Consider the following 20,498-nt stretch of genomic DNA (forward strand, 5'->3'; position numbering starts at 1 on the left):
GCGCGGGGCGGGGCCTGCTCTGGCTCCCCGCTTCCGGCTCGCGGGCCTGACGGCGGCGTGGTGGGCGCGGGCTCGCGCGAGACGCGGCCGCGTGCGGAGCGCACCGGAAGCCGCGGGCGAGAGCGATGGCGGGTCTGACCGTTAGGGATCCCGCGGTGGATCGTTCTCTCCGTTCTGTGTTCGGTGAGAGGAGTGCGGCGGGAGGCACCCCAGCGGCCGGGCGCGGCGAGCAGCGCCCCCGGGCCTCCCGCCTCGCGCTGGGCGGAGCGGGCCGCTCTCCCCGCCCGGCCCGGCGGGTCCCGCGCCCGAGGGCGTCCCCGTCGCCGCCGAGCTCTCCGGCGTTGGCCGCGGGATCGTCGGGGCCTCCGCGCTTCCCGCTTCCGAGCGCGCAGTGGCCTTTCCGAGCGGGGACGCTTGGCCGCGGCCTCGCCCCGCGTGCGGGTCCCGTGCCCAGGCGGCGGCCGCCGTCCGCGCCCGCCCTCGTTGGGGTCCGTGGCCTTCACCTTTCCCCGCGGCGCTTGAATTTCGCCCGCGGTGCTGGTGGCCCCGGAATCTTGAGGTGGCTTACGGACGCATGAATGAGTGCATGATTAAGCCATCAGAGGAATCTTTTGAAGGAAAATTAGGTCTATTCTGAGGAATCTTTTTTGCTGGGATAAGCTACTTTGAAGCTAGACGTGATTTTCAAGCACCTTTTGGAAGGGACGAGACAAAACGATTGGGTATAATTGTGCCGAGTGCGTGTGGTGCTGGAGGTTGAATCTAGGATCATTTTAGTTTCAACCATGCCCCTCGCCCTTTTTAGTTTTTGTTTGGAAACAGCCTCACTACACTGCTGAGGCCGCCCTTAAACCCGTGCGCCTCCTGTCTCAGCCTCCCAAGCACTGGGATGATGGATGTGCCCCACCACTCCTGGATCAGTTCAGTATAACTCTTAATATCCCTAAGTGTGGATGTGTAGGACATCTTAACCTGATTTTAACACAAATATGTTTTAGTAATCACTGGTAATACTTTCAGACCTTCAGATAAATAGCACTGCTGAAGTATTTTCCTCAAAGTTAAGGAAAACCTAATACTTGTCAGATCCATCTAAGAACTTTTTGAGCATACAGTACCTACACCTTTTATATTTAGACTCCGACATGCCTTGTTAAGAGGTTTGAGGCGCCTGCTGTTGTGGTGCACACCTGTAATCTCAGTACTTGGGAGTCTGAGAGAGGAGGATCACAGGTTTGAGGCCAGCCTCAGAAACTTAGTCCCTGTTTCAAAATAAAAAAAATCAAAGGGCTGGTGGTATAACTCAAAAGTAGAATGCCCCTGGGTTTTCTTCCCAGTACAAAAAAAGAAAAGAGAGGTTTGAAGAAACCCTATTTTGAGCCAGTTACGTGTTTCGGAGAGAGTAGATATCTGCGGTTACTTTCTCATTAAAGATACTGGTGTAAATTCAGACTTTAATACGCTGTCTGTTCTTTAGTGGGTAACATTCCTTATGAAGCTACTGAAGAACAGTTGAAGGACATCTTCTCTGAGGTTGGACCCGTTGTTAGCTTCAGGTGAGATTATCTTGTACTTCCTGGTGACAGATTCTTAAAGAAACCTCACACGTTCTGCCCTCGCTAATGATGGCAGGGACCTGCTTTTTTACTTTGTTTTGTTTTCACTGGTAATTTCTCACATGCATTTTATTTTTGCTAGCCAGTTTATTGAGATATAATTCACATGCCATACAATTCACATTCATTCTTATCTAAAACATATCGGATTTGTTCATGAAAATGTTTTGAAAATACTGCAACGAGGCCGTCAGAGCTCTGAAGTGATTCATCTTAACCGTGGGCCATATTGGAACCTGGCGGTCAGCAGGAACCCCGAATACGTGTAGCACTTCCCTGACGCTTGCTTTTGCTGTCCAGATTGGTATATGACAGAGAGACGGGCAAACCCAAAGGTTATGGCTTCTGTGAATACCAAGACCAGGAGACGGCGCTCAGTGCGATGCGGAACCTGAACGGGCGCGAGTTCAGCGGGAGGGCGCTTCGGGTAGACAACGCGGCTAGCGAGAAGAACAAAGAGGAGCTGAAGAGTGAGTGCCACCCCGAGCTGCGCGAGGCGAGAGTGGGGCCCTAGAGACGAAAAGGGCTGGCGAGGTGCTCGGGGACGTGCCAGAATGCTTAGCGAGGCGGCTTTACTTGAGCAGCGTGAGGGCCCTCAATTAGGGACGTGTGTATCTGAGAAACAAGGTGAAGTTGCTTTTGAAAATCCTTGTTGCTAAGGGGGTGGTTTCCGGGTCCACCAAGCCGTTAGTACTGCCAACTGTCATTTGTCATTCCTGTGACCGTGTTGCCAGATCTTTAAGTGGAGGGGGCATTAAGGCATGTGTATGGCTTTTTCATGAGGTAATGGAACCAAGAATTCAGTCTTGAAATTAACAGCTCTATTTAAACCTTTTTCTTCTGGACTAGCTGGCCAAGAGAAGTCCGTGTGGCTGCCTCCCTAACGGGGCTCACTGCTGACCTGTGTGCTCACGGTCCTAGCTCTCCACGAGTCGCTATGTCTCCGCCCCGGAGCGTTAAGTTAGCGATGGTGCCTACCGCAGCCCTACAGGATGGCCACTTGAAATGAGCGCGCTTTCTGTTTGGCATCCGTAACTCTCTTGTGCTTTCTCCCTGGTCAGGCCTTGGCACGGGGGCCCCTGTCATCGAGTCGCCGTATGGAGAGAGCATCAGCCCTGAGGACGCCCCCGAGTCCATTAGCAAGGCAGTCGCCAGTCTCCCGCCAGAGCAGATGTTTGAGCTGATGAAGCAGATGAAGGTGGGAGGGGCTCTCGGTTACGAATCAAGCAGTTCACATCACGGAGTTCACTGATGAGTCAGCGGACTAGTCCTCTGAACGCAGATAGCATCTGTGCCCCCAGACACCATTTCTCGCCCCTTCGGTGTCACATATATACACAGAATATTTTGCAGCTTGTGCCCAAAGCTTCCTGTTTTTTTCACGCAAGCACACCTACCCAAACAATGAAGCTGGGTTTTTGTGCTCCCCCAAAAATATCAGGTATGAGTATTGAAAGGTGGCCTTTTCTCCTAAGTGACGGTATTATGGCATTTGAGATGCCTCTTCCCCTTCTTACCCGCCATTACCATGATTTTGTGTGCCATGTAAAAAGCAACCCTAAAGCCGGGCGTGGTGCGCACTGTAATCCCAGCATTCAGGAGGCTGAGACGGGAGAATCACGGTTCACGGATAGCCTCAGCTACTACTTGGGCTCTTGGCAACTCGGTGAGACCCTGTTTCAAAACAAAGAATAAAAAACAGGGCAGGGGGTGGAGTGGAAGTAGAAAGCCTCTAGGTTCCGCCCCCGGTGCCACACACACAGAATTAAATAAATAAAAAGCAACAATATCTTAAAGAGCTTCTTAACTCATGTTCCTCAGATGGGACTAGCTCTAAGTCACTATGAGTTTTAAAGAGTAAGTACTGAGCGTGATGATGAATCTGCTTGCCTTCTCAGCTCTGTGTCCAGAATAGCCCCCAGGAAGCACGGAACATGCTGCTTCAGAACCCACAGCTGGCGTACGCTTTGCTGCAAGCACAGGTAGTGATGAGAATTGTGGACCCGGAGATTGCCCTGGTGAGTGCTTCTGCTTCCTTGTGTTAGAGCGCTTGGCTAAGCCTGAGCGGCACCTTGAATTGAGTGGCCTGATTGCTTTGTTGGCTCATAAGATTTTTTCACTTTGTAGAAAATTCTGCATCGCCAGACAAATATCCCAACGCTGATTGCAGGCAACCCTCAGCCAGTCCACGGTGCCGGTCCTGGCTCGGGATCCAGTGTGCCAATGAACCAGCCGAATCCTCAGGCCCCTCAGGCCCCATCTCTGGTAGGACTTCATTACTTATCCTTTCTTGTATTTGTCCTAGACTGTTCTATTGTTAGAAGAATATATTTAAAGGAGAATGGTCAAAAACCAGAGATGATCATTTCCAGGCAGAAAAACAATTCCCGGGGTGTAGAACACATGACATCTGAATGAAAAGAGATTTGGTTCCTAGTTTCTAAAACAGATTTTTTCTTATAAGCTAACTTACAAGACGTCGTGTGTGCGTATTCCTGACCCTGTGGTCGGAATCTTTCTATTCCGTATGCATTATTTCGTTTAATCCTCATAGCAGATAGATGAGGTAGGCATTCTTACTCTTATTCTCACCAGTGAAGAAAGTAAAGCTCACTTTCCAAGCAGGACACAAAACCCTGAAGCCGCAACAAATTGATACATTTGAAAACTGAACCTTTTCTGTACAGAGAAAGCAAGCACCAAAGACAAATGACAAGAGGAAAGTAGTTGCCATACATATCAGGGAGAGAAGGCAAATTACTTAATAAAGAGTTCTCTTCAAAAATGTTTCTTGCCACATTTGTACTGGTGTAAATTGGAAACATCCTCAATGTACATCAGTGGAGGAATGGAGAAAACGGAGTACTTTACAGTGAAATAAACTCCATGTAGCGACACGAGTTTCAAATACATAACCATATAGCATTACGAGGAACTTGGCATCAACAGAGGTAACTCAAAAACATATACAAGTAAAGCTAAGTGAATGTAGAGCCATTCCTAAAATGTGGGTGTATGTGTCTGCAAAGTCCCAAAGTGTTAAGTGATTTGCAAAACAATACATTTAGTATGCAACGATTCATAAAGACTCTTTAAGCAGCTGTAAGAGTTCTTGGCGGTCTACGGGGACAGGGTAGGGATGCGATTGAAGGAGGAAGTCTGTATACATTCTCTGCTAGGCCGAGTGGTTGTGTTTTCTGTACAACCTCTATAACGAATTTCTATATTAAACCAAGTTAGTAAGAAAAGTCCAGGAGAAAAATGGGCAATGGACATGAACAGTTCATAGAACTGGAAATAGTAAATATTGAAAAAGTATTCAGTCTTAAGATAAATGGAAATGGAAGCTGTAATAAACTGTCATTCTTTACTTATCAGTAAACAACAAGAATTGGTATTTCAAAGTAACAGGGCAGAGGTTCACAAACAAATCAGTCATTGAAAAAACTCTGCAAGTATATACGTTCATGTTGGGATAAAATTTTATAAATCCAAGCAGTGTACCAGATTTGGTCCATGGACCATAGTTTACCATCCCTTGCTCTAAAATATGAACTTTTTTTTTTTTCCAGAAAAGGTGGGAAAAAAAATGGAATAAGACCCAGGGAGGTTAAATGTTCCAAAAATAGATTTTTTTTTTTTTTTGGTGGTATATACTCCCAGACCTAATTTTATATTTTATTTGGAAACAGGGTCTCTTAAGCCAGTGCGGCTGGCTTTGAACCTGCACGATCCTCCTGTCTCCGCCTCCCAGGTGCGGGGATTACAAGGGTGCGCCACCACGCCCGGCCCAAAATAGAATTCTAAGTGGCAAATTCAAGAACTGAATATAGTTCTGTGTGACTTCTGTTTTCTCCTAACCATCTCCGTTATAGTTTCTTCTTTTATATTTTGCTTTATTTGTGAAATTAGGCATTGAACCCAGGGGAATTCTACCTCTGAGGTACACTCCGCCCTTTTGTTTCGTGTGTGTGTGTGTGTGTGTGTGTGTGTGTGTGTGTTACTGGGGATTGAATCTAGGGACATTTTACCTCTAAGTTACACCCCAGCCCTATTTTTTAATTATTTTGAAACAGGGTTTCACTAAGTTGTGGAGGGCCTTACTAAGTTGCTGAGGCTGGCCATGAACCTGCCATCCTCTTGTCTCAGCCTCCTAAATATCAGGATAACAGTCATGCGCCACCATGCCCAGCTCAAGCCATTTATTTTAAATTATTTTACTTTGAAATGGAATCTCACTATGTTATCATGTGCTAACTTTAAACCTGCGATCATCCTGTCTCCGCCTCCCAAATACCGGGATTATAGGCATATGCCACCATGCCCGGGTAGCGGTTGCTTTTCAGAAAGTCCCAGTCCCCTTTTTGTCTTCTTGGGTTCCCGCACTTTTTCACTCTTACTGCTGGGCCCGTCATGAAGGCAGGAGTAGATGCCTGTGCCGCCTTCTTATACAGATAGGCCAGTCAGTCTCTGCATTGAAGGTCGGCTTCGTCTTAACTGTGCTCACGTAACAAGGCTCATGACACGTACCACAGCTTGCGTCTACGGAGTGTACAGTGTGTGGTGAATCTCATGCCGCTTAAGATGTGCTGAGCCAAAGGGTATTTGGTAGCCTGTTGGGGCTGCGAGTGACGAGGACTTTGAGATCACTGGCTTACTCTAGCATTGAGTCTGCAGAGTCACGACCATCCTCCGGTTTTTGTCTTGGCCAGGGTGGAATGCACGTCAATGGCGCACCTCCTCTGATGCAAGCTTCTATGCAGGGTGGCGTTCCAGCACCGGGGCAGATGCCAGCTACTGTACCGGGACCTGGCCCTGGTTCCTTACCTCCTGGAGGTAAATAGCATTTAGCACCTTCACCATTTTGTTACCTCGCTGAAGTTCTGTCTTAGCCACTCCCGCAGTGCAGCCCATCATGCGATGGTAGGATTACGAGAGGAGACGAACGCACAGCTAGGAATCCGTAGGAAACCTAGGGTCCGTGTTCGGGGGCATGTTGGAGATCAAGGGCCGGGTCTCAGCATGCAAGGCAAGCGCTCTGAGCTACGCCCCTGGCCCGGTGCTCTCTTACATGCACTCTGTGTTCCATTACGAGAGCAGGGAAAGGTGACGGTAAGACTAATGCGGGGCAAGCGGCATGACTGGAAACGGAGTCGAGCCAGCAAATTAGAGAAAGAACAACGGAAAGGAAGCGACGAATGTGGAATGGGATGGATGGAAGAGAAGCTAGCCTCGTTTCTAATCCTCCATTAAAACCAAGGACTATTACATTAGCTTGGTAAGCTCACGAAGAAAACAGGCCCAAAGTCCATTAAAAACTAACAACTGAAAAGAAATAGAAGGGCTGGGGATAGAGCTCAGTGGTAGGCACTTGCCTGCCGTGGGTGAGGCTTTGGATTCAATCCTCAGGACTACAAACAAACACAAAGAGAAAAGAAGAACTACACGTAGAGCCACATGTCAGAGCGCATGTCTGGAATCCTGGTATTGGGGAGGCTGAGACAGTAGGATTGCAGGATTGAGGGCAGCCTCTGCAAGTAGTGAGACTCAGCAACCTAGTGTGATCCTGTTTCCAAATTTAAAAAAAAGTAACTTAGAAATAGAATGCCCCTGGGCTCAATCCCCAGTCTCACACACGTACACACGCATGCTCCTCACACATTGAAAGCATGTGGGTAGCCACCTGTGAACCCTTGCTACTGTACTTGTAACTTTTTGTTGTTCAGCAGTTGTAATTCAAGACATTGAGTGAAACAGTGATTCCCCACTGGAAACATCCTTCAGGAACACATCCATATTAGAGGAACCAGTCTGCACAGCCGAGTTTACAAGGAATAGATTTTGAAAGAAATTTTAGCAAGCACAATTTTCATTTATCTACTATCTCTCAATGAAAGAAATGGATTCTGTATTGTCTACGCTCTTGATTTGTGGGTGTGTGACTTGCCTTCAAGTATCACCACACTATATATCCACAGTGGGATTTTGCTCAGCCATGAAGAACAGTAGTTACACCATTTGCAGAAAGCGATGGAACTAGAGAATATTTAACTATTTGGGATCAGACAGTCTCAGAAAGTCAGGATTGTTTATTTTGTCTCATACGTGGAAGTTAGACAAAAGGGCGTGGTGGCACACGCTTGCCATCTCAGTACTTGGGAGGCTGAGACAGGAGACCACAGGCTCGCGGTCAGCCTCAGCTGCTTAGTGAGGCCCTCCGCAACTTAGACCCTGTTTCAAAATAAAGAATCAAATAGGACTGGGAGCATAGCTCAGAAGTAGACTACCCCTGTGTCATTCCCAGTATCACACACACAAAAAATTAGGAAACGGGAAACTAGATAGTTGAGGGAGAGACCAGTAGAATACTGGAGAGGGTGATGGGGTGAGGAAGGGAGGGAGGGGGAAGGAAGAATAACTGAAAGGAACAGTTCAAATAGTGCTATGTCTGTGTATGCAAATGGCACCGCCAATCTCACTGTTAAGTGTGGGGAGGGGTAAGTAGGAAACACAAGGCCTGTGTGCATGTTTGTATGGCTTTGAATCTTACTATGATGTATAATTATGATGCATCAGGCAAAGTATTACAAATAAAATGTAGTCATGGCACAAGTCATAGCATGGTCCTACTGTACAGGAAGTGCGCACCCCATGGCTTAGGCCCATTACGTGAACTGGAAGCGCCCTGACTCACGAATCACACACTTAGAAGTCATAGCATGTTGAATCGCTGTAGAGGCTTTCAAATGTCTCTTCTCCTCTTCTGTACTCGTCATGAACTGGTAGCATGTGGCGTACAGATGAGCACCATGTGTGGGCCACACTTGAAGTAGCAGTGAGCTAGTGGACAGAACATAAGTACGCACAGTGAGGAATTAGATCAGCACGCTTCGCTGACAATAGAGGGAGGGAGCCTTATGTCTTTTGACTGTGTAATACATTCCCCAGTCCAGATGACCATGGACCTGTTTTTTAAGAACATGTTAATTTAGTTGCAGAATAAATCCTTAACAAATAGAGAAAACTGGAGATTAAAACTAACTAAAAGCCAATTTAGTTGGGAGGCTAAGGAGGAGGATCTCAGGTTTGTGGCCAGCTCCAGCTACTTAGGCCACCTACATCTTAGACCCTATTTCAAAGTAAAGAATAAAAATTAGGGCTGGGGGTAGAGCTCAGAGGTACAGTGTCCCTGGGGTTCAATCCCCAGAACCGCAAAAAATAATAAAAAATCTTTAAAAATCAAAGAGCAACTGAGAAAAATTTTTACTTGAAAAATTAAGGCTCACACTATAGCAAGTCCTTGAATTAAAAAGAAATAAAAATTATAAGGTATATAAAGGAAAACAAAAAGTAGTACGGGAAATAGGCAGGCATAGTAGCACACACCTATAATCGTAGTACTTGGGAGGCTGTTATAAAAGGATCGCAGGTTTGAGGCAGGCACACAGTAACTTAGACCCTGTTTCAAATTAAAAAAAAAAAGGGCTACAGTGTGTCTCAGAGGTAGGATGCCCTGGATTTAATCCCTAGTACCACAAAAAATATTTTTAAATATAGAAAATAGAGAAGGCACTGCTTAAAGGAAAATGAATATCCGTAAATGCCTGTATTTAAAATAAAGGAATTCTATGTGTCAATTTTAAGAAATTGCAAAAACAAGCAAGAAAGAGACGCAAAAGAAGAAAGATAAAAGTTAATATAATGTAAAATCATTAAACATGTGAAAGTTTCAAGTGGTATTTTGGTGGTTTGTAACACTTATACTTCTGAACTTAGTAAAACTTAAAACTATGATTTTTGAGATACCTTGTAGAGAGCCCTTTGACATTTGATGACAAGGGAGGAAATAATTAGTGGTAAAGTGGGCAAAGAAAATGTATAAGAACTTCATAAAAAAGCAACACTAAAGGGCCAATAAAAATCAATTCATTTACAGTTTGAAGATTGCAGATTAACTAACAATGACATCTCCCTTAGGCCCAGCAGACTAGCAAGTTCCTAAGAGAGATGACAGTATTGGTGGAGAAAGTGGTACTCCAACATTAGATGGCAGAAATGTGAAGTTTTTCAGCCTTTCAGGCGTGCCAGGCGTGATGGCACACACCTGTAATCCCAATACTTGGGAGGCTGAGCCAGAAGAAATGCAACCTAGCTTGACCCTGTTCCAAAGCAAAACGTAAAAAAGGGGCTGGGAGTGTTAGCAGCTGGGTAGTAGAATGCCCCGTGTTCAACTCCTTGTAAGCCATACACACATACACAGTACTCTTATTATTAAAATTGATACACATGTTGACGTCCTACTTCCTTTTCTGTGAATGTAGCCCATACAAAGTCATGACGCGTGATCATGTCTAATGTGAGCCATTCTGCCCACAGTGTCTTCTATTTGGAAACAGGCTCTCACTAAGTTGCTGAGAGCCTCACTCAGGATCTGAGGCTGGCTTCGAAGCCGTGCGATCCTCCTGTCTGAGCCTCCCACGCGCGGAGATTACAAGCGTGCGCCACCACGCCTGGCTGAAAACCAGTAGTTTTCAGACATTAATGTGTGTTCAAATAATCTGAAAGGCTTATAAGACAAAGATTGCTGCTCCTGTTCCCCGTACTAAATTCAGTAGGTCCCAAGCGGGGGACTGAGAATGTGGAGTTTAGGATGTCAAGGCTGCTAGGCTGCATACCACCTTCTGAGAACCATTGTTTAGAACAATACGTGCCTTTTACAAAAAAGGAGGCCTGAGAATGCGTTGATTTTATTAAATCACTTGTTCAAAGTCACAGTTACTTAGTAGCAAGTGCAGGGTTAGGACCAGTTCTTTGCATTCTTAGTTCACAGCTCTTTGGTGGTTGGCATATTAAATAAAGTTCAGGGGAGTGATGCATACAAGCTTTTCTATGAAAGTATTCATGAACTGCAAACAGATCGGCTTGTGTCTTCTCCCCACTCAGGGCATATATTGCTCCTTTGAAGAAAAACTAATTCTTGCTCTATAGAACGGAGCAGACTTATGGTGCAGGATTTTTCTTTGTACAGCTGTCATCATACCCCAGCTGATGAGAACAGACTGGTGATTCTCAACCCTATTACACCCTGTATCGTGGGAGAGCTTTCCGCCTGGTTCTGGTAGTCAGAGAGGTGAAGTAGGAGTCACTGAAGCACCACCTGTACTAAAAGACCCTGTCAGTCTGGCTACCTGCATGTTGCGTGGTAGTGTCCAGCTTTCGTTGTGGTTCTCCTTGTCGGGCAGCATGAGGTAGTTCGGCAAGCCAGCCACCATTCCGGTTTTCCCGCTGTCTAATCTGTGTTACCCCTCCTGTCCTTCATCTTCCAGGAGGGATGCAGGCTCAGGTTGGGATGCCAGGAGCTGGGCCGGTGTCTATGGAACGGGGACAAGGTAAGCCGGCATTAGCGCCCAATTAATATGGGCTAGGCCTGGGGCTGCTTCATATTTGTACTTTCTAATAGGACGGCCCCTAGCCAGTAGCTTTTTAAATATTTAAAAATAGGTTGAAATTCAGGAAAATTGAAAATTCAGTTCCTAAACCACACTCTTAAGTGCTCAGTAGTCTCGTGGAGCTAGTGGATACCACACTGGACGTTGCAGATAGAGAATATTTCTATCACAGAAATTCCTCCTGGGAAAGTGCCGGTCTAGACTTCTATCTAGTGATTCGGAGCTCAGCTCTACAAGAATTGTTAAAGAAACAAAATTACTTCCCAAGAGTCTGTTTCCTTGCCACCTGTGAGTGCACTGACATGTTCTCTCTCCTCTTTATATGGATATCTGCAGGCTTAGTAAGGAATTTAACAGTGACCGTATACTGTGCGACTGAGCATGTAGAAGGCTAGATTTAAGTCCCCTATCTGTTGTCTCAGTACAAGAGAAGTACCTGAGAAGTGGCCTGCACTATGGCAGAAACGCTATGTACACCACAGCAGAGGCACTGTATTTCTCCATGTTATGAGAGCTTGGAGGAAAAGAAAATGCAGTAAGTAGTTCACTTCCAAGCAGAGGTAGGAGGAGAACAGGTGAGAGAGACAAGGGACTGAACACATCCTCTCTGCGGGGTCTTTCATTTTCATCCACAACCCCGTGAGTTAGCTGGCAGCACCTCCGTCTTACAGGAAAAGCGCTAGGAGCTCGGAGTCTTAAGGTAGTCAGGGGGCACGGTAAATAAGTACTAGCGTCCAGTATCGGGGCCTGGAGTTGCTGCCCTCTTCCAACCAGTAAGTGGCGGAGCTGAGATCGAGAGTCCGGCTCCACCCTTTGTCCTTGCACGCTGCCCCTAACAGCTTCCAAACAGAACTTTCAGTGTGCTCTACTTGCATTCACTGGACCCCTGTGATGGGGAGAGGCTGCTTGCACAAGCACAAAAAGCTTAAGTTTTTCTTCTTAACAGAGGGCCTACAAGTAAAAGCCACCTAAACAGCACACTGTTGAGATGTAGGCCAATGGCTCGTACGCTGGGGTCGGTGGTTGGAGTGACAGGTTTTCTTATTAGCTCTCTAACGGCATCCCGCGCCTTTGTGCTGTCATGCCCCCAGCACTGTAGTAGTCATGTCCGCACCCCAGAGCGATGGTGCGGTGGTGAGAAGGGACTAGGCTCCCATCGATGGGGTCTGCCGGCCCTAGCTGTGGAGCGCGTGCTTCCCTGACACCTCCCTTCCTGCTCTAGTCATCTTCGTCTTCCGGGTTAGAAGTGACAGCCGCTGGGTACAGTGATGAACTTAATAGTCCCAGTACTTGGGTGGCTGAGACTGGACGATCGCAGGTTCAAGGCCAGCCTTGGCAACTTAGCTAGACCCTGTCTCAAAAATGTCAAGGGGCTGGGAATGTAGCTCAGAGGAAGAATGCTCCTGGGCTCCGGCTCCAGCAGCAAAATAACAACAACAGTAAAGGGAAGTGACTCTCCTTTTGAAACTCTTTGAAGACACACACGGAGATGAGCTTTCTTTTATAGTCCCCAGTACCCAGCAGAGGAAGCAGGACTCCCTTCCTCTGTGCCCAGATTACCTCCCTTTCCCAGAGTCCACGCACCTTTCGCCTACGTGTCATGGTGAACGGAGACAGCGGTACATTTGCCAAGACGCCTCCTTTTCTCCTGTCTCCCTGTTTAGTGTCCGTGCCCTTGTCATCTCATTTGTCTTTGCCCTCATCAGATTCGCTTGTTATCAGACAGAACCTTGCTGTGGCAGATGATTTCATGTGACCTGCTACTCTCTTTCCTTATGGAAAATTCATTCGCTGCATTTCCCCTGATTTGGTAGCTATTTTATAGCAAACCTTTTTGACAGTAGTACTGTCACAGTTCTGTTATGGCCTCTAAATAAATCTTCATATTTTCCCTTTGAAAATATCAACTAGAGGTTCTAAACCACCCTTTTAAGATTTTTTTTTAAGAACATCATAAATTGAAGGGAGACTGTAGCAGTAGCAGAGGATAACTCGAAAATCATTGATTATTCCTGCCCAGATAAACCCAGTGACTCATGAGTTTCCCTCTAGGAAGCTGCCTGGTCAAAGTGAAACTACTTCAGATGCCCACAGAAGCTAGTGGAACTTAGGAAGATTTTGTAGCTTTCTTAACTTAAGTGTGTAAATGTCCAGTTTCCATGGGTGTGTGTCTGTGCGTGTGTGTGCAAGCTCTCTTAAGTGTCTGCTTTCTCCTTTTGAACTTACTGCTTACCTAGGAGCCCTGCAGCACTCGCCCGTGGGACCCGCCGGGCCTGCATCAATTGAGCGAGTTCAAGGTACCCATTGTATCTGCGGGCTTCCTGTCGCTTGTGGTGTTCAGGGTGGGACGGAAAGAGGCAAGGAGCTGCTTGGCAGTCGTCCTCACGTTCAGAACCCGAACGGGTAGTGTTTTGGGGTTTTTGGCTTTTAGTTTTCTCTTTTTCCCTGTGGAGGCCACAAGCCTAAGAGTGCCCTCTTCACACAGAGCAGAGAACATGGATGATACGGCATCTGTCCGAGGCTATACTCCCTACTGGTGTCAGGAGGCTCGGATGGAACAGCGGTCTGTAAGGAGACCGAGGGTTCCTGCAGAGCCCTGGCAGTGTTCACGTATGCCCGGGCCCCGCCTCTCTTTTGTGACTCTGGTCTTTGAACTAAGGTTGATTAGAAAGAAAACCAGGAGCCAAAGTTTCCTCAGGTCACAGCGCTAGTCCCTGGCAGGTTGCACCCGTTTGCTCTTTATAAATTCCATCCGTACTCTGACATGGCCCAGATTCTGCCTACACCCTGCTTCTGTTCTCAAGCTGCAAGAGGATTCTGCTGTGGTGAGCTTTCACCCGCTCTCAGGTGTCTGAATTCTGTTGGCAGTGGTATAACGAGCCATTTCTTGTCTTCCGTGTCCTTCGCAGCAGTAACTCCCTCTCTGTTTCCCCGTCAGTGCCGATGCAAGACCCCAGAGCAGCCATGCAGCGGGGAGCCTTGCCTGCCAACGTCCCAACTCCTCGAGGTCTGTTAGGAGATGCTCCCAATGACCCGCGAGGAGGCACTTTACTCTCTGTAACTGGCGAGGTCGAGCCTAGGTAAGCACTGGCAGAGACTAAAACACTCTGAGAAGTCTGGGTTTCGCCTTGCTTGGAAATAGGCTTTCCATACCATTCGTACCTGTTTGCCCACTTCAGAAGATAAATATTTATGGCCACTGAACAAGACTGAGCACTTCTCCTCAGGCACGGCTCTGGTTAAGTATGTCATGTTGAGCTAACCATGACTGTTGTATGTTCAGGAATGGGAAGTTTTGGTATGCATACCCGAGCAAGGAAAACGTGTGGTACTGGTGATGTTAGTTGCAATGATAGTAATCCATGTCAGTGGGGATCGTGCCTCGATCTGTGCTCTGAGCTAAAACTTGATTTAGATCATCTTATTAAATGCACACAACCCCGGCTAGGGGAATAGCTCAAGGGCAGAACACTCGCCTACCACACACAGGCCCTGGCCCCTATCTCCAGACCCGCAAAGAGATGAACCCACACCACCCTAGAAAGTGGATATAATTAGTCCCATTTTGCCAACGAAGCAATGAAGGTATAGAGGAACGAAGTCAATGTGCCAAAGATCACACAGCTGATGGCCGGAGCGTTCTCCGGCACTATACCGCATACTCGTTATGCACGCAGTGAAGGTCCCCTGAGGTTGGCATCAGTTCCTTGTCGGGCATTTTCCTCACCGACCTTCTGGTTGACACTTTACTGTTGTTATGTTTTATTTGGAAGTACGTTTGTCTCCACCTCTAGAGGTTACCTGGGACCACCTCATCAAGGTCCACCCATGCACCATGTTCCTGGCCATGAAGGTCGTGGACCACCCCCACATGAGATGCGGGGAGGGCCGTTAGCCGAGCCTAGGCCTCTAATGGCAGAACCAAGAGGACCCATGCTGGATCAGAGGGGCCCACCCTTGGATGGCAGAGGTAAGGGGGCACCACATCACAAGACTACCTTGGGCTCTACTCTGGGATTACTGCCCGGGCAGTGGGGTTGGCAGGTGTCTTCAAGGTTTATCTGCAAATCTGTGAAACTAGCGAGATGACGACAGCCTCATAGTTGAGGGGAGATGGGACTAGAAGAATCGATTCCCATCTTTCTTAAATCGTTAGTACTGACGGTACAGGCGAGTAGGTACACCATTGTTTTACAACTTGCAGGTGGAAGAGATCCCAGAGGAATAGATGCACGAGGGTTGGAGGCCCGAGCCATGGAGGCAAGAGGACTAGATGCCAGAGGATTGGAGGCCCGTGCCATGGAGGCCCGTGCCATGGAGGCCCGCGCCATGGAGGCTCGCGCCATGGAGGCCCGTGCCATGGAAGTCCGAGGGATGGAAGCCAGAGGCATGGACACCAGGGGCCCAGTGCCTGGCCCTAGAGGTCCTCTACCTAGTGGAATCCAGGGTCCTGGTCCACTTAACATGGGGGCAGTAGGCCCCCAGGGAGCCAGACAGGTATGCGTAATGCTTCTAGCGTCTGGGTGAAAGTGCCATCCTGCTAGGAAACGGTCATTGAGCCTGAGTGTTACTGACCTCTGACCTGAGCTGTTTCTTAGCTTGTTGGAAAAATAAGACTAGGATGTCCCTTTACTTTCTCTGTCCCTTAGGAAAGCGAGTCTTCTGGTTTTTTGAATGACAGTCTTTCCAGGATTGTCATTCAAAAAGAACATTATTGCCCTACAATTTCTGTAGCTCCTCCATTCAGAAAAGAGGCCCTGAGAATTTAGGGGTCAGGGAGGACTTTTATTCGGGGTGAGAAGCAACAGCACATAGGCCTTTTTCCAAAACATACTTGCCTGGCTCGCAGCATCTCTTATCTGGACTCTGGGCATGGATGAATAGAAATTCCTCCCGCGGATGGTTCTAGCGTGCAACCCTAAGAACCAGCAGGTTAGCGCATGTGCAGAGCTTCGGCCGTGTAGATGAGCTTAGGTTGGCAGAAGCTGTGTGAATCCAGTGCGATCACAGAACCTAAACCACGTGGGCTGTGAGCGCCAGCTCTCCTTTCTTCGGCTCTCTCCAGCTGTGTGTGTCTCGCTCTAGGGTCGTCGCCGCGTCCTCATCGCCATCGGGTTGGGAGGTGGGCCGTGTGGGTGTTCCCGAGGTCCGTGTGCTCACATCATTTCCATCTGGCCCTCCGCTTATTCCTCTCTGGATTTCTCTCTTCCCTCTTACATATGTATACGTGTCTTCGTGTGTGTGTGTGTGTGTGTGTGTGTGTGTGTGTGTGTGTGTGTGTGTAAGGTGGGGTGGAAGAGGGGGAGGAGGAGAACATGAGAGCTAGAATGGAACATATCAGTCGTCCAGTTCTTTCATTGTATAGGTTTGGAAACTGAGGCCCCAGATTCAGGTGACTTAACACAGTTCGCGTGTCGGCAGCAGCAGAGCCAGGACCAGAGCCCGCTGTTTTTTCTCCTCTGCTGCTCTGCCCGTTTCCGCACATTTGTGTGTGTGTACACCTACCTCTTCTTTAGTTTGAGATCCAAATAGCTTTTTTCCTGGCATATGGAGAAGAAAAGTATTCTCTACTATTAAGTTTAGCTTTTCTTTGTTTATTTTGCTACTAGGAATTGAACTCACGGGCGTTCTACCTCTGAGCTCCACCCCCAGCCCTTTTATTTTAAAACAGGGTCCCACTAAGTTGCTGAGACTGACCTCGAACCTGTGATCCTCCTGGCTCGGCCTCCCAAGGACTGGGATTACAGATGGGTACCACCACACCCAGCAGGACGTTGATTTTTATTGTTCCCTTTATGGTCAGTAGCCCCATAATAGAAGTATTTTATAATAAATGCATTCAACATTTATTGAGCACCACGTATGTATGAAAGCGATGTAGGTTATGGGAGGATAGCAGTGTAAACAGCAGAGTCACTGCCCCGTGGAGTTTCCTACTAGTAAGGGAGACAGACCACACGCTCCTGCATATTGCTGCTGCCCCGAGGCGTCTGTGGAGGAAGACACTGAAGTGGGAGGCCATTTTGGAGTGCGCTCTCGCTCCACTTTCTTCTCTAAGTGCTCCAACTCGTTCTGTAATACTAGGCTTTTGTTTTGCAGTGCCGGGATTAATGCTAGGACCTTGTGCATGCTAGACAAGCTCTTTCACCAAGCTATAACCCCAACCCAGTATGCTTTTGTTCAGAGTCTGTGAAGCTAGTTAGGTCTCAGGTAGAGAAAACAAAACATGTACCTTCAAACTTTTCAAAACTGTTAGCCAGCTGTGGTGACTCTCGCCTGTAAAATGCCAGTACTTAGGAGGCTGAGACAGAATGAAAAATCTGAGGATGTACTGGGTAATTCCCAGTTCCAAGAAGTTTTAAAAGCCGGGCATGGTGGCGCACGCTTGTAATTCCAGTACTTGGGAGGCTGAGACAGGAGGATCGCAGGCTCAAGGCCAACCTCAGCAACTTAGTGAGACCCTGTTTCAAAATCAAAGAGTAACATAGGGCTGGAAGTGTAGCTTGAAGGTAGAATGCCCCAGTTCCATGTGTAATACCACACACAAAAAAAAACTTTTAAAAATGTTTTAAATGTATTTATTCACTTCTAAATAAGCATATATAATATATTAAGAACTTTGTTTCCTCACCGGTGATAATCGCTCCCATCCATCATCACTTACTAGCTCTTTAGTGTTCTAGCACATATACATGCTGGAAATATATAATATGTAGTCTTATTTTCCCCTTTCACTGTTCTGTATGTTTTCTTGAACAAAATGTCTTTAATTCATTTTAAACCCGATTTTTAAACTTTCACTTGAGTCCCTCTAGCTGGGAACTTGTTGGTAGAAGCCCCGTAACTGCTAGGGTGATTATATAACATGCCGTCCAAATCTGGAGCCTCTGAGGATGGAAGAGAATGCGGCTCTAATTTTCCCTGAGGCAGGAGCGTCGACTGAGCGCCGCGGGCAGACTCGGGTGGAGGGCAGTCTTGCTAGTGCTTCCCTGCTCGAGCAGGGCTCTTGGAATCGCCATTGTTCAATGGTATTTCCCCTGCGGTACCTCAAACCATTGTGAGTGAGTTCTACTAAGCTTCAAAAGATACTCAAAGATGTTTCATATCCAGAACAGAAAGGCCATTTAGGTTCAAAGCAGTGTCTCAACACAGTATTAATAAAGGACAATGGGATTTTTTTTTTTTTTTTTTTTTTGTGGTACTGGGGTTCCTGGAAGCCCTTCTACCTCCGGGCTACACTCCCAGACCTATTTTACACTTTTTTATTTGGAAACAGGGTCTCAAGCCAGCGCGGCTGGCTTCGAACCTGCGCGATCCTCCTGTCTCCGCCTCCCAGGCGCGGGGATGACAAGCGCGCGCCACCACGCCCGGTGACAATGGTATTTTAAAGCTGGCACTGATGGTCCCCCACCCAGTGTCTGGGACAGGAGCTAACACATGTGAGTGAGTGCTCCAGATGATAGAACTTTTCTGCCAAACTTTAAAACTGTTAACAAAAAATTATTCACAAGGTATATTTATGCTCCCTTTCCTAAATAGGATGCAAACGTTGTCTTACTCTTGATCGCCAAGGTCATCATAAGTAGGTCCGTGACCGTCTGTGCCGCAGTCCGAAGTGGAGATCTCTCCCACATTCACTGTCAGGCCGTCGCCTGGCTCTTAACACTGCCGCCATGATATCTGTTCCTAACAGTTGTTTATATTTCTTTCATGCTTTGCTGCTTCTAATCTGCTGGGGAAGCAGGTAACGAGTTTGTTAACAATTTGTGTTGAATAAAAGTCCCCAAGCTCTGGGTAGATGCCTGAGTGTGACCGTAACTCTTGGTGGGCGCCGCCTAATGGCTGCACTCGGCGCTCGAGGCCTTGTGCTTGGATCCCACTAATCTTCCCCGAAGAGCTTAAGTGCCAATAAGTATGCCATAACTGCACTGTGTTCCTTTAAAGGTCAGTCACATTTCTTGGTCCGTACTGAAGCAGAAAGCATCTGCTGAATGTTCTCGATGAATGCTATGAAAAGCAAATGTTGGGTTAATAGCAATCTTTCCCCCAGAGGCCTTCCCATCTCTTTTCTGCCTCTCTGACAGTATGATCATCTCCACCTTACTTGTGGGATAGGGCCCTTTGGGACGAACTGCCTATGTGTGATTGAACCAGAGGTAGGCTATTGTGGATGTAACTTCTCCAGTGGCCCAGCATACATTATCTCTGGAATCTGTTGGCTTTCATTTGTTTCCACTAAGCACTCATTTCTAGAGTGCTCTCAGTTTTCCCTTTGCTTATTTGGCTGAATTTTGCTTAATTTGATGGTTTCCAGTTGTGCTGTGTGATATTTGTTGATGACGCTAGAGCTGTTGTAAGCAAGTATGTCTAACTTGCTAGTTGATCTCTGGCTCCACTCTGCCTTCTGCCATTGCTAACAGTAGAAACTGATCTCCAGAGTCATTGATTTGCTTTTTTTACTCATATCAGTAAAGATCATGATTTTGCACCTCACCATTGCTGTCTTCGGCGTTCCTTTGTGTTGGGAGTTCTGAGAACGTCTCCCCTCTGTGTGCACGCAGGTCCCAGTGATGCAGGGAACGGGCTTGCAAGGGGCAAGCATGCAAGGTGGAAGCCAGCCTGGGGGCTTTAGTCCCGGGCAGAACCAAGTCACCCCACAGGACCACGAGAAGGTAAGGACTGGCCGGCCGGCCCGGGTGCGCGGCTCCAGTGTTTTGGTTCCTCTTTTACCGGGTGGCAAGCCTGGCTCATCACAGCCCTTTGGAGGTGATGTTTACTCTGACTTTGAACTGTTTCATAATCTTGTGGCCGGAAAGTTTTTAAGCGGCTCTAATGGCAGCTTGTCTTACATTTCAGACTCATGTAGCAGTTACAGAGTTTTGTGTGTCCAGGCCAGATTGAGCTGGAAATCCAAAGCCCTTCTTTCTCCCCTTTCTGCCTTTTTTCCATTTGGCTCCATAGTCCGCTACGGCAGCTTTCTGGACAGAAGCTGGTGGGGGGTGGTTTGGCCTTGGCTGCCCCCACTGAGACTCACTACCTTCTTTTCCCCTGTGCAGGCTGCTTTAATTATGCAGGTTCTTCAGCTGACTGCAGACCAGATTGCCATGCTGCCTCCTGAGCAGAGGCAGAGTATCCTCATCCTGAAGGAACAGATCCAGAAATCCACTGGAGCACCTTGAGAGGTGAGGAGACTCCACCGCGGCAGGGCGGCCGGGCCTCTGGGGAGGTACGCTCGCAACCTTCCCCACAGCACTGGTCTCTCTGAGGCCCTAGTCCTCTTAAACTAGACCCTGGTTACCTTTGAATATAGTCAGGCCCTCTGGGAATGGGACATTTGTTTGGTTGTTGAATTGCTTGTAATAGTTTTTAACCTTTCCTGTTGATAAAAGCAATATGTGATCATATTAACAGAAGTAATCAAATACAGAAATAC

General features: G+C 47.5%; 1 protein-coding gene across 5 annotated transcripts; it reads left to right on the forward strand.

The window, feature by feature from the left end:
- Positions 1 to 125: 125 nt before the first annotated feature.
- CSTF2 (cleavage stimulation factor subunit 2) lies at positions 126 to 20,244 on the forward strand (the record flags this gene model as incomplete). 5 transcript variants are annotated; one of them, XM_080719357.1, is made up of 14 exons in its annotated part: positions 126 to 183; positions 1,478 to 1,556; positions 1,917 to 2,086; positions 2,678 to 2,814; positions 3,515 to 3,634; positions 3,744 to 3,881; positions 6,329 to 6,452; positions 10,943 to 11,005; positions 13,303 to 13,362; positions 14,004 to 14,145; positions 14,860 to 15,035; positions 15,270 to 15,562; positions 19,627 to 19,737; positions 20,122 to 20,244. In XM_080719357.1, 14 exons carry the CDS (start codon positions 126 to 128, stop codon positions 20,242 to 20,244), a joined length of 1,794 nt encoding a protein of 597 aa, XP_080575483.1. The 5 variants fall into 5 exon arrangements, with proteins under 5 accessions (XP_080575483.1, XP_080575485.1, XP_080575484.1 ...); XM_080719359.1 differs by having other exon boundaries at positions 14,082 to 14,145; XM_080719358.1 differs by lacking the exon at positions 13,303 to 13,362.
- Between the last annotated feature and the right edge of the window lie 254 nt (positions 20,245 to 20,498).

The sequence above is a fragment of the Muscardinus avellanarius genome (assembly GCF_963383645.1).
Source record: "Muscardinus avellanarius genome assembly, chromosome: X".
NCBI classification, from domain to species: Eukaryota; Metazoa; Chordata; class Mammalia; order Rodentia; family Gliridae; genus Muscardinus; species Muscardinus avellanarius.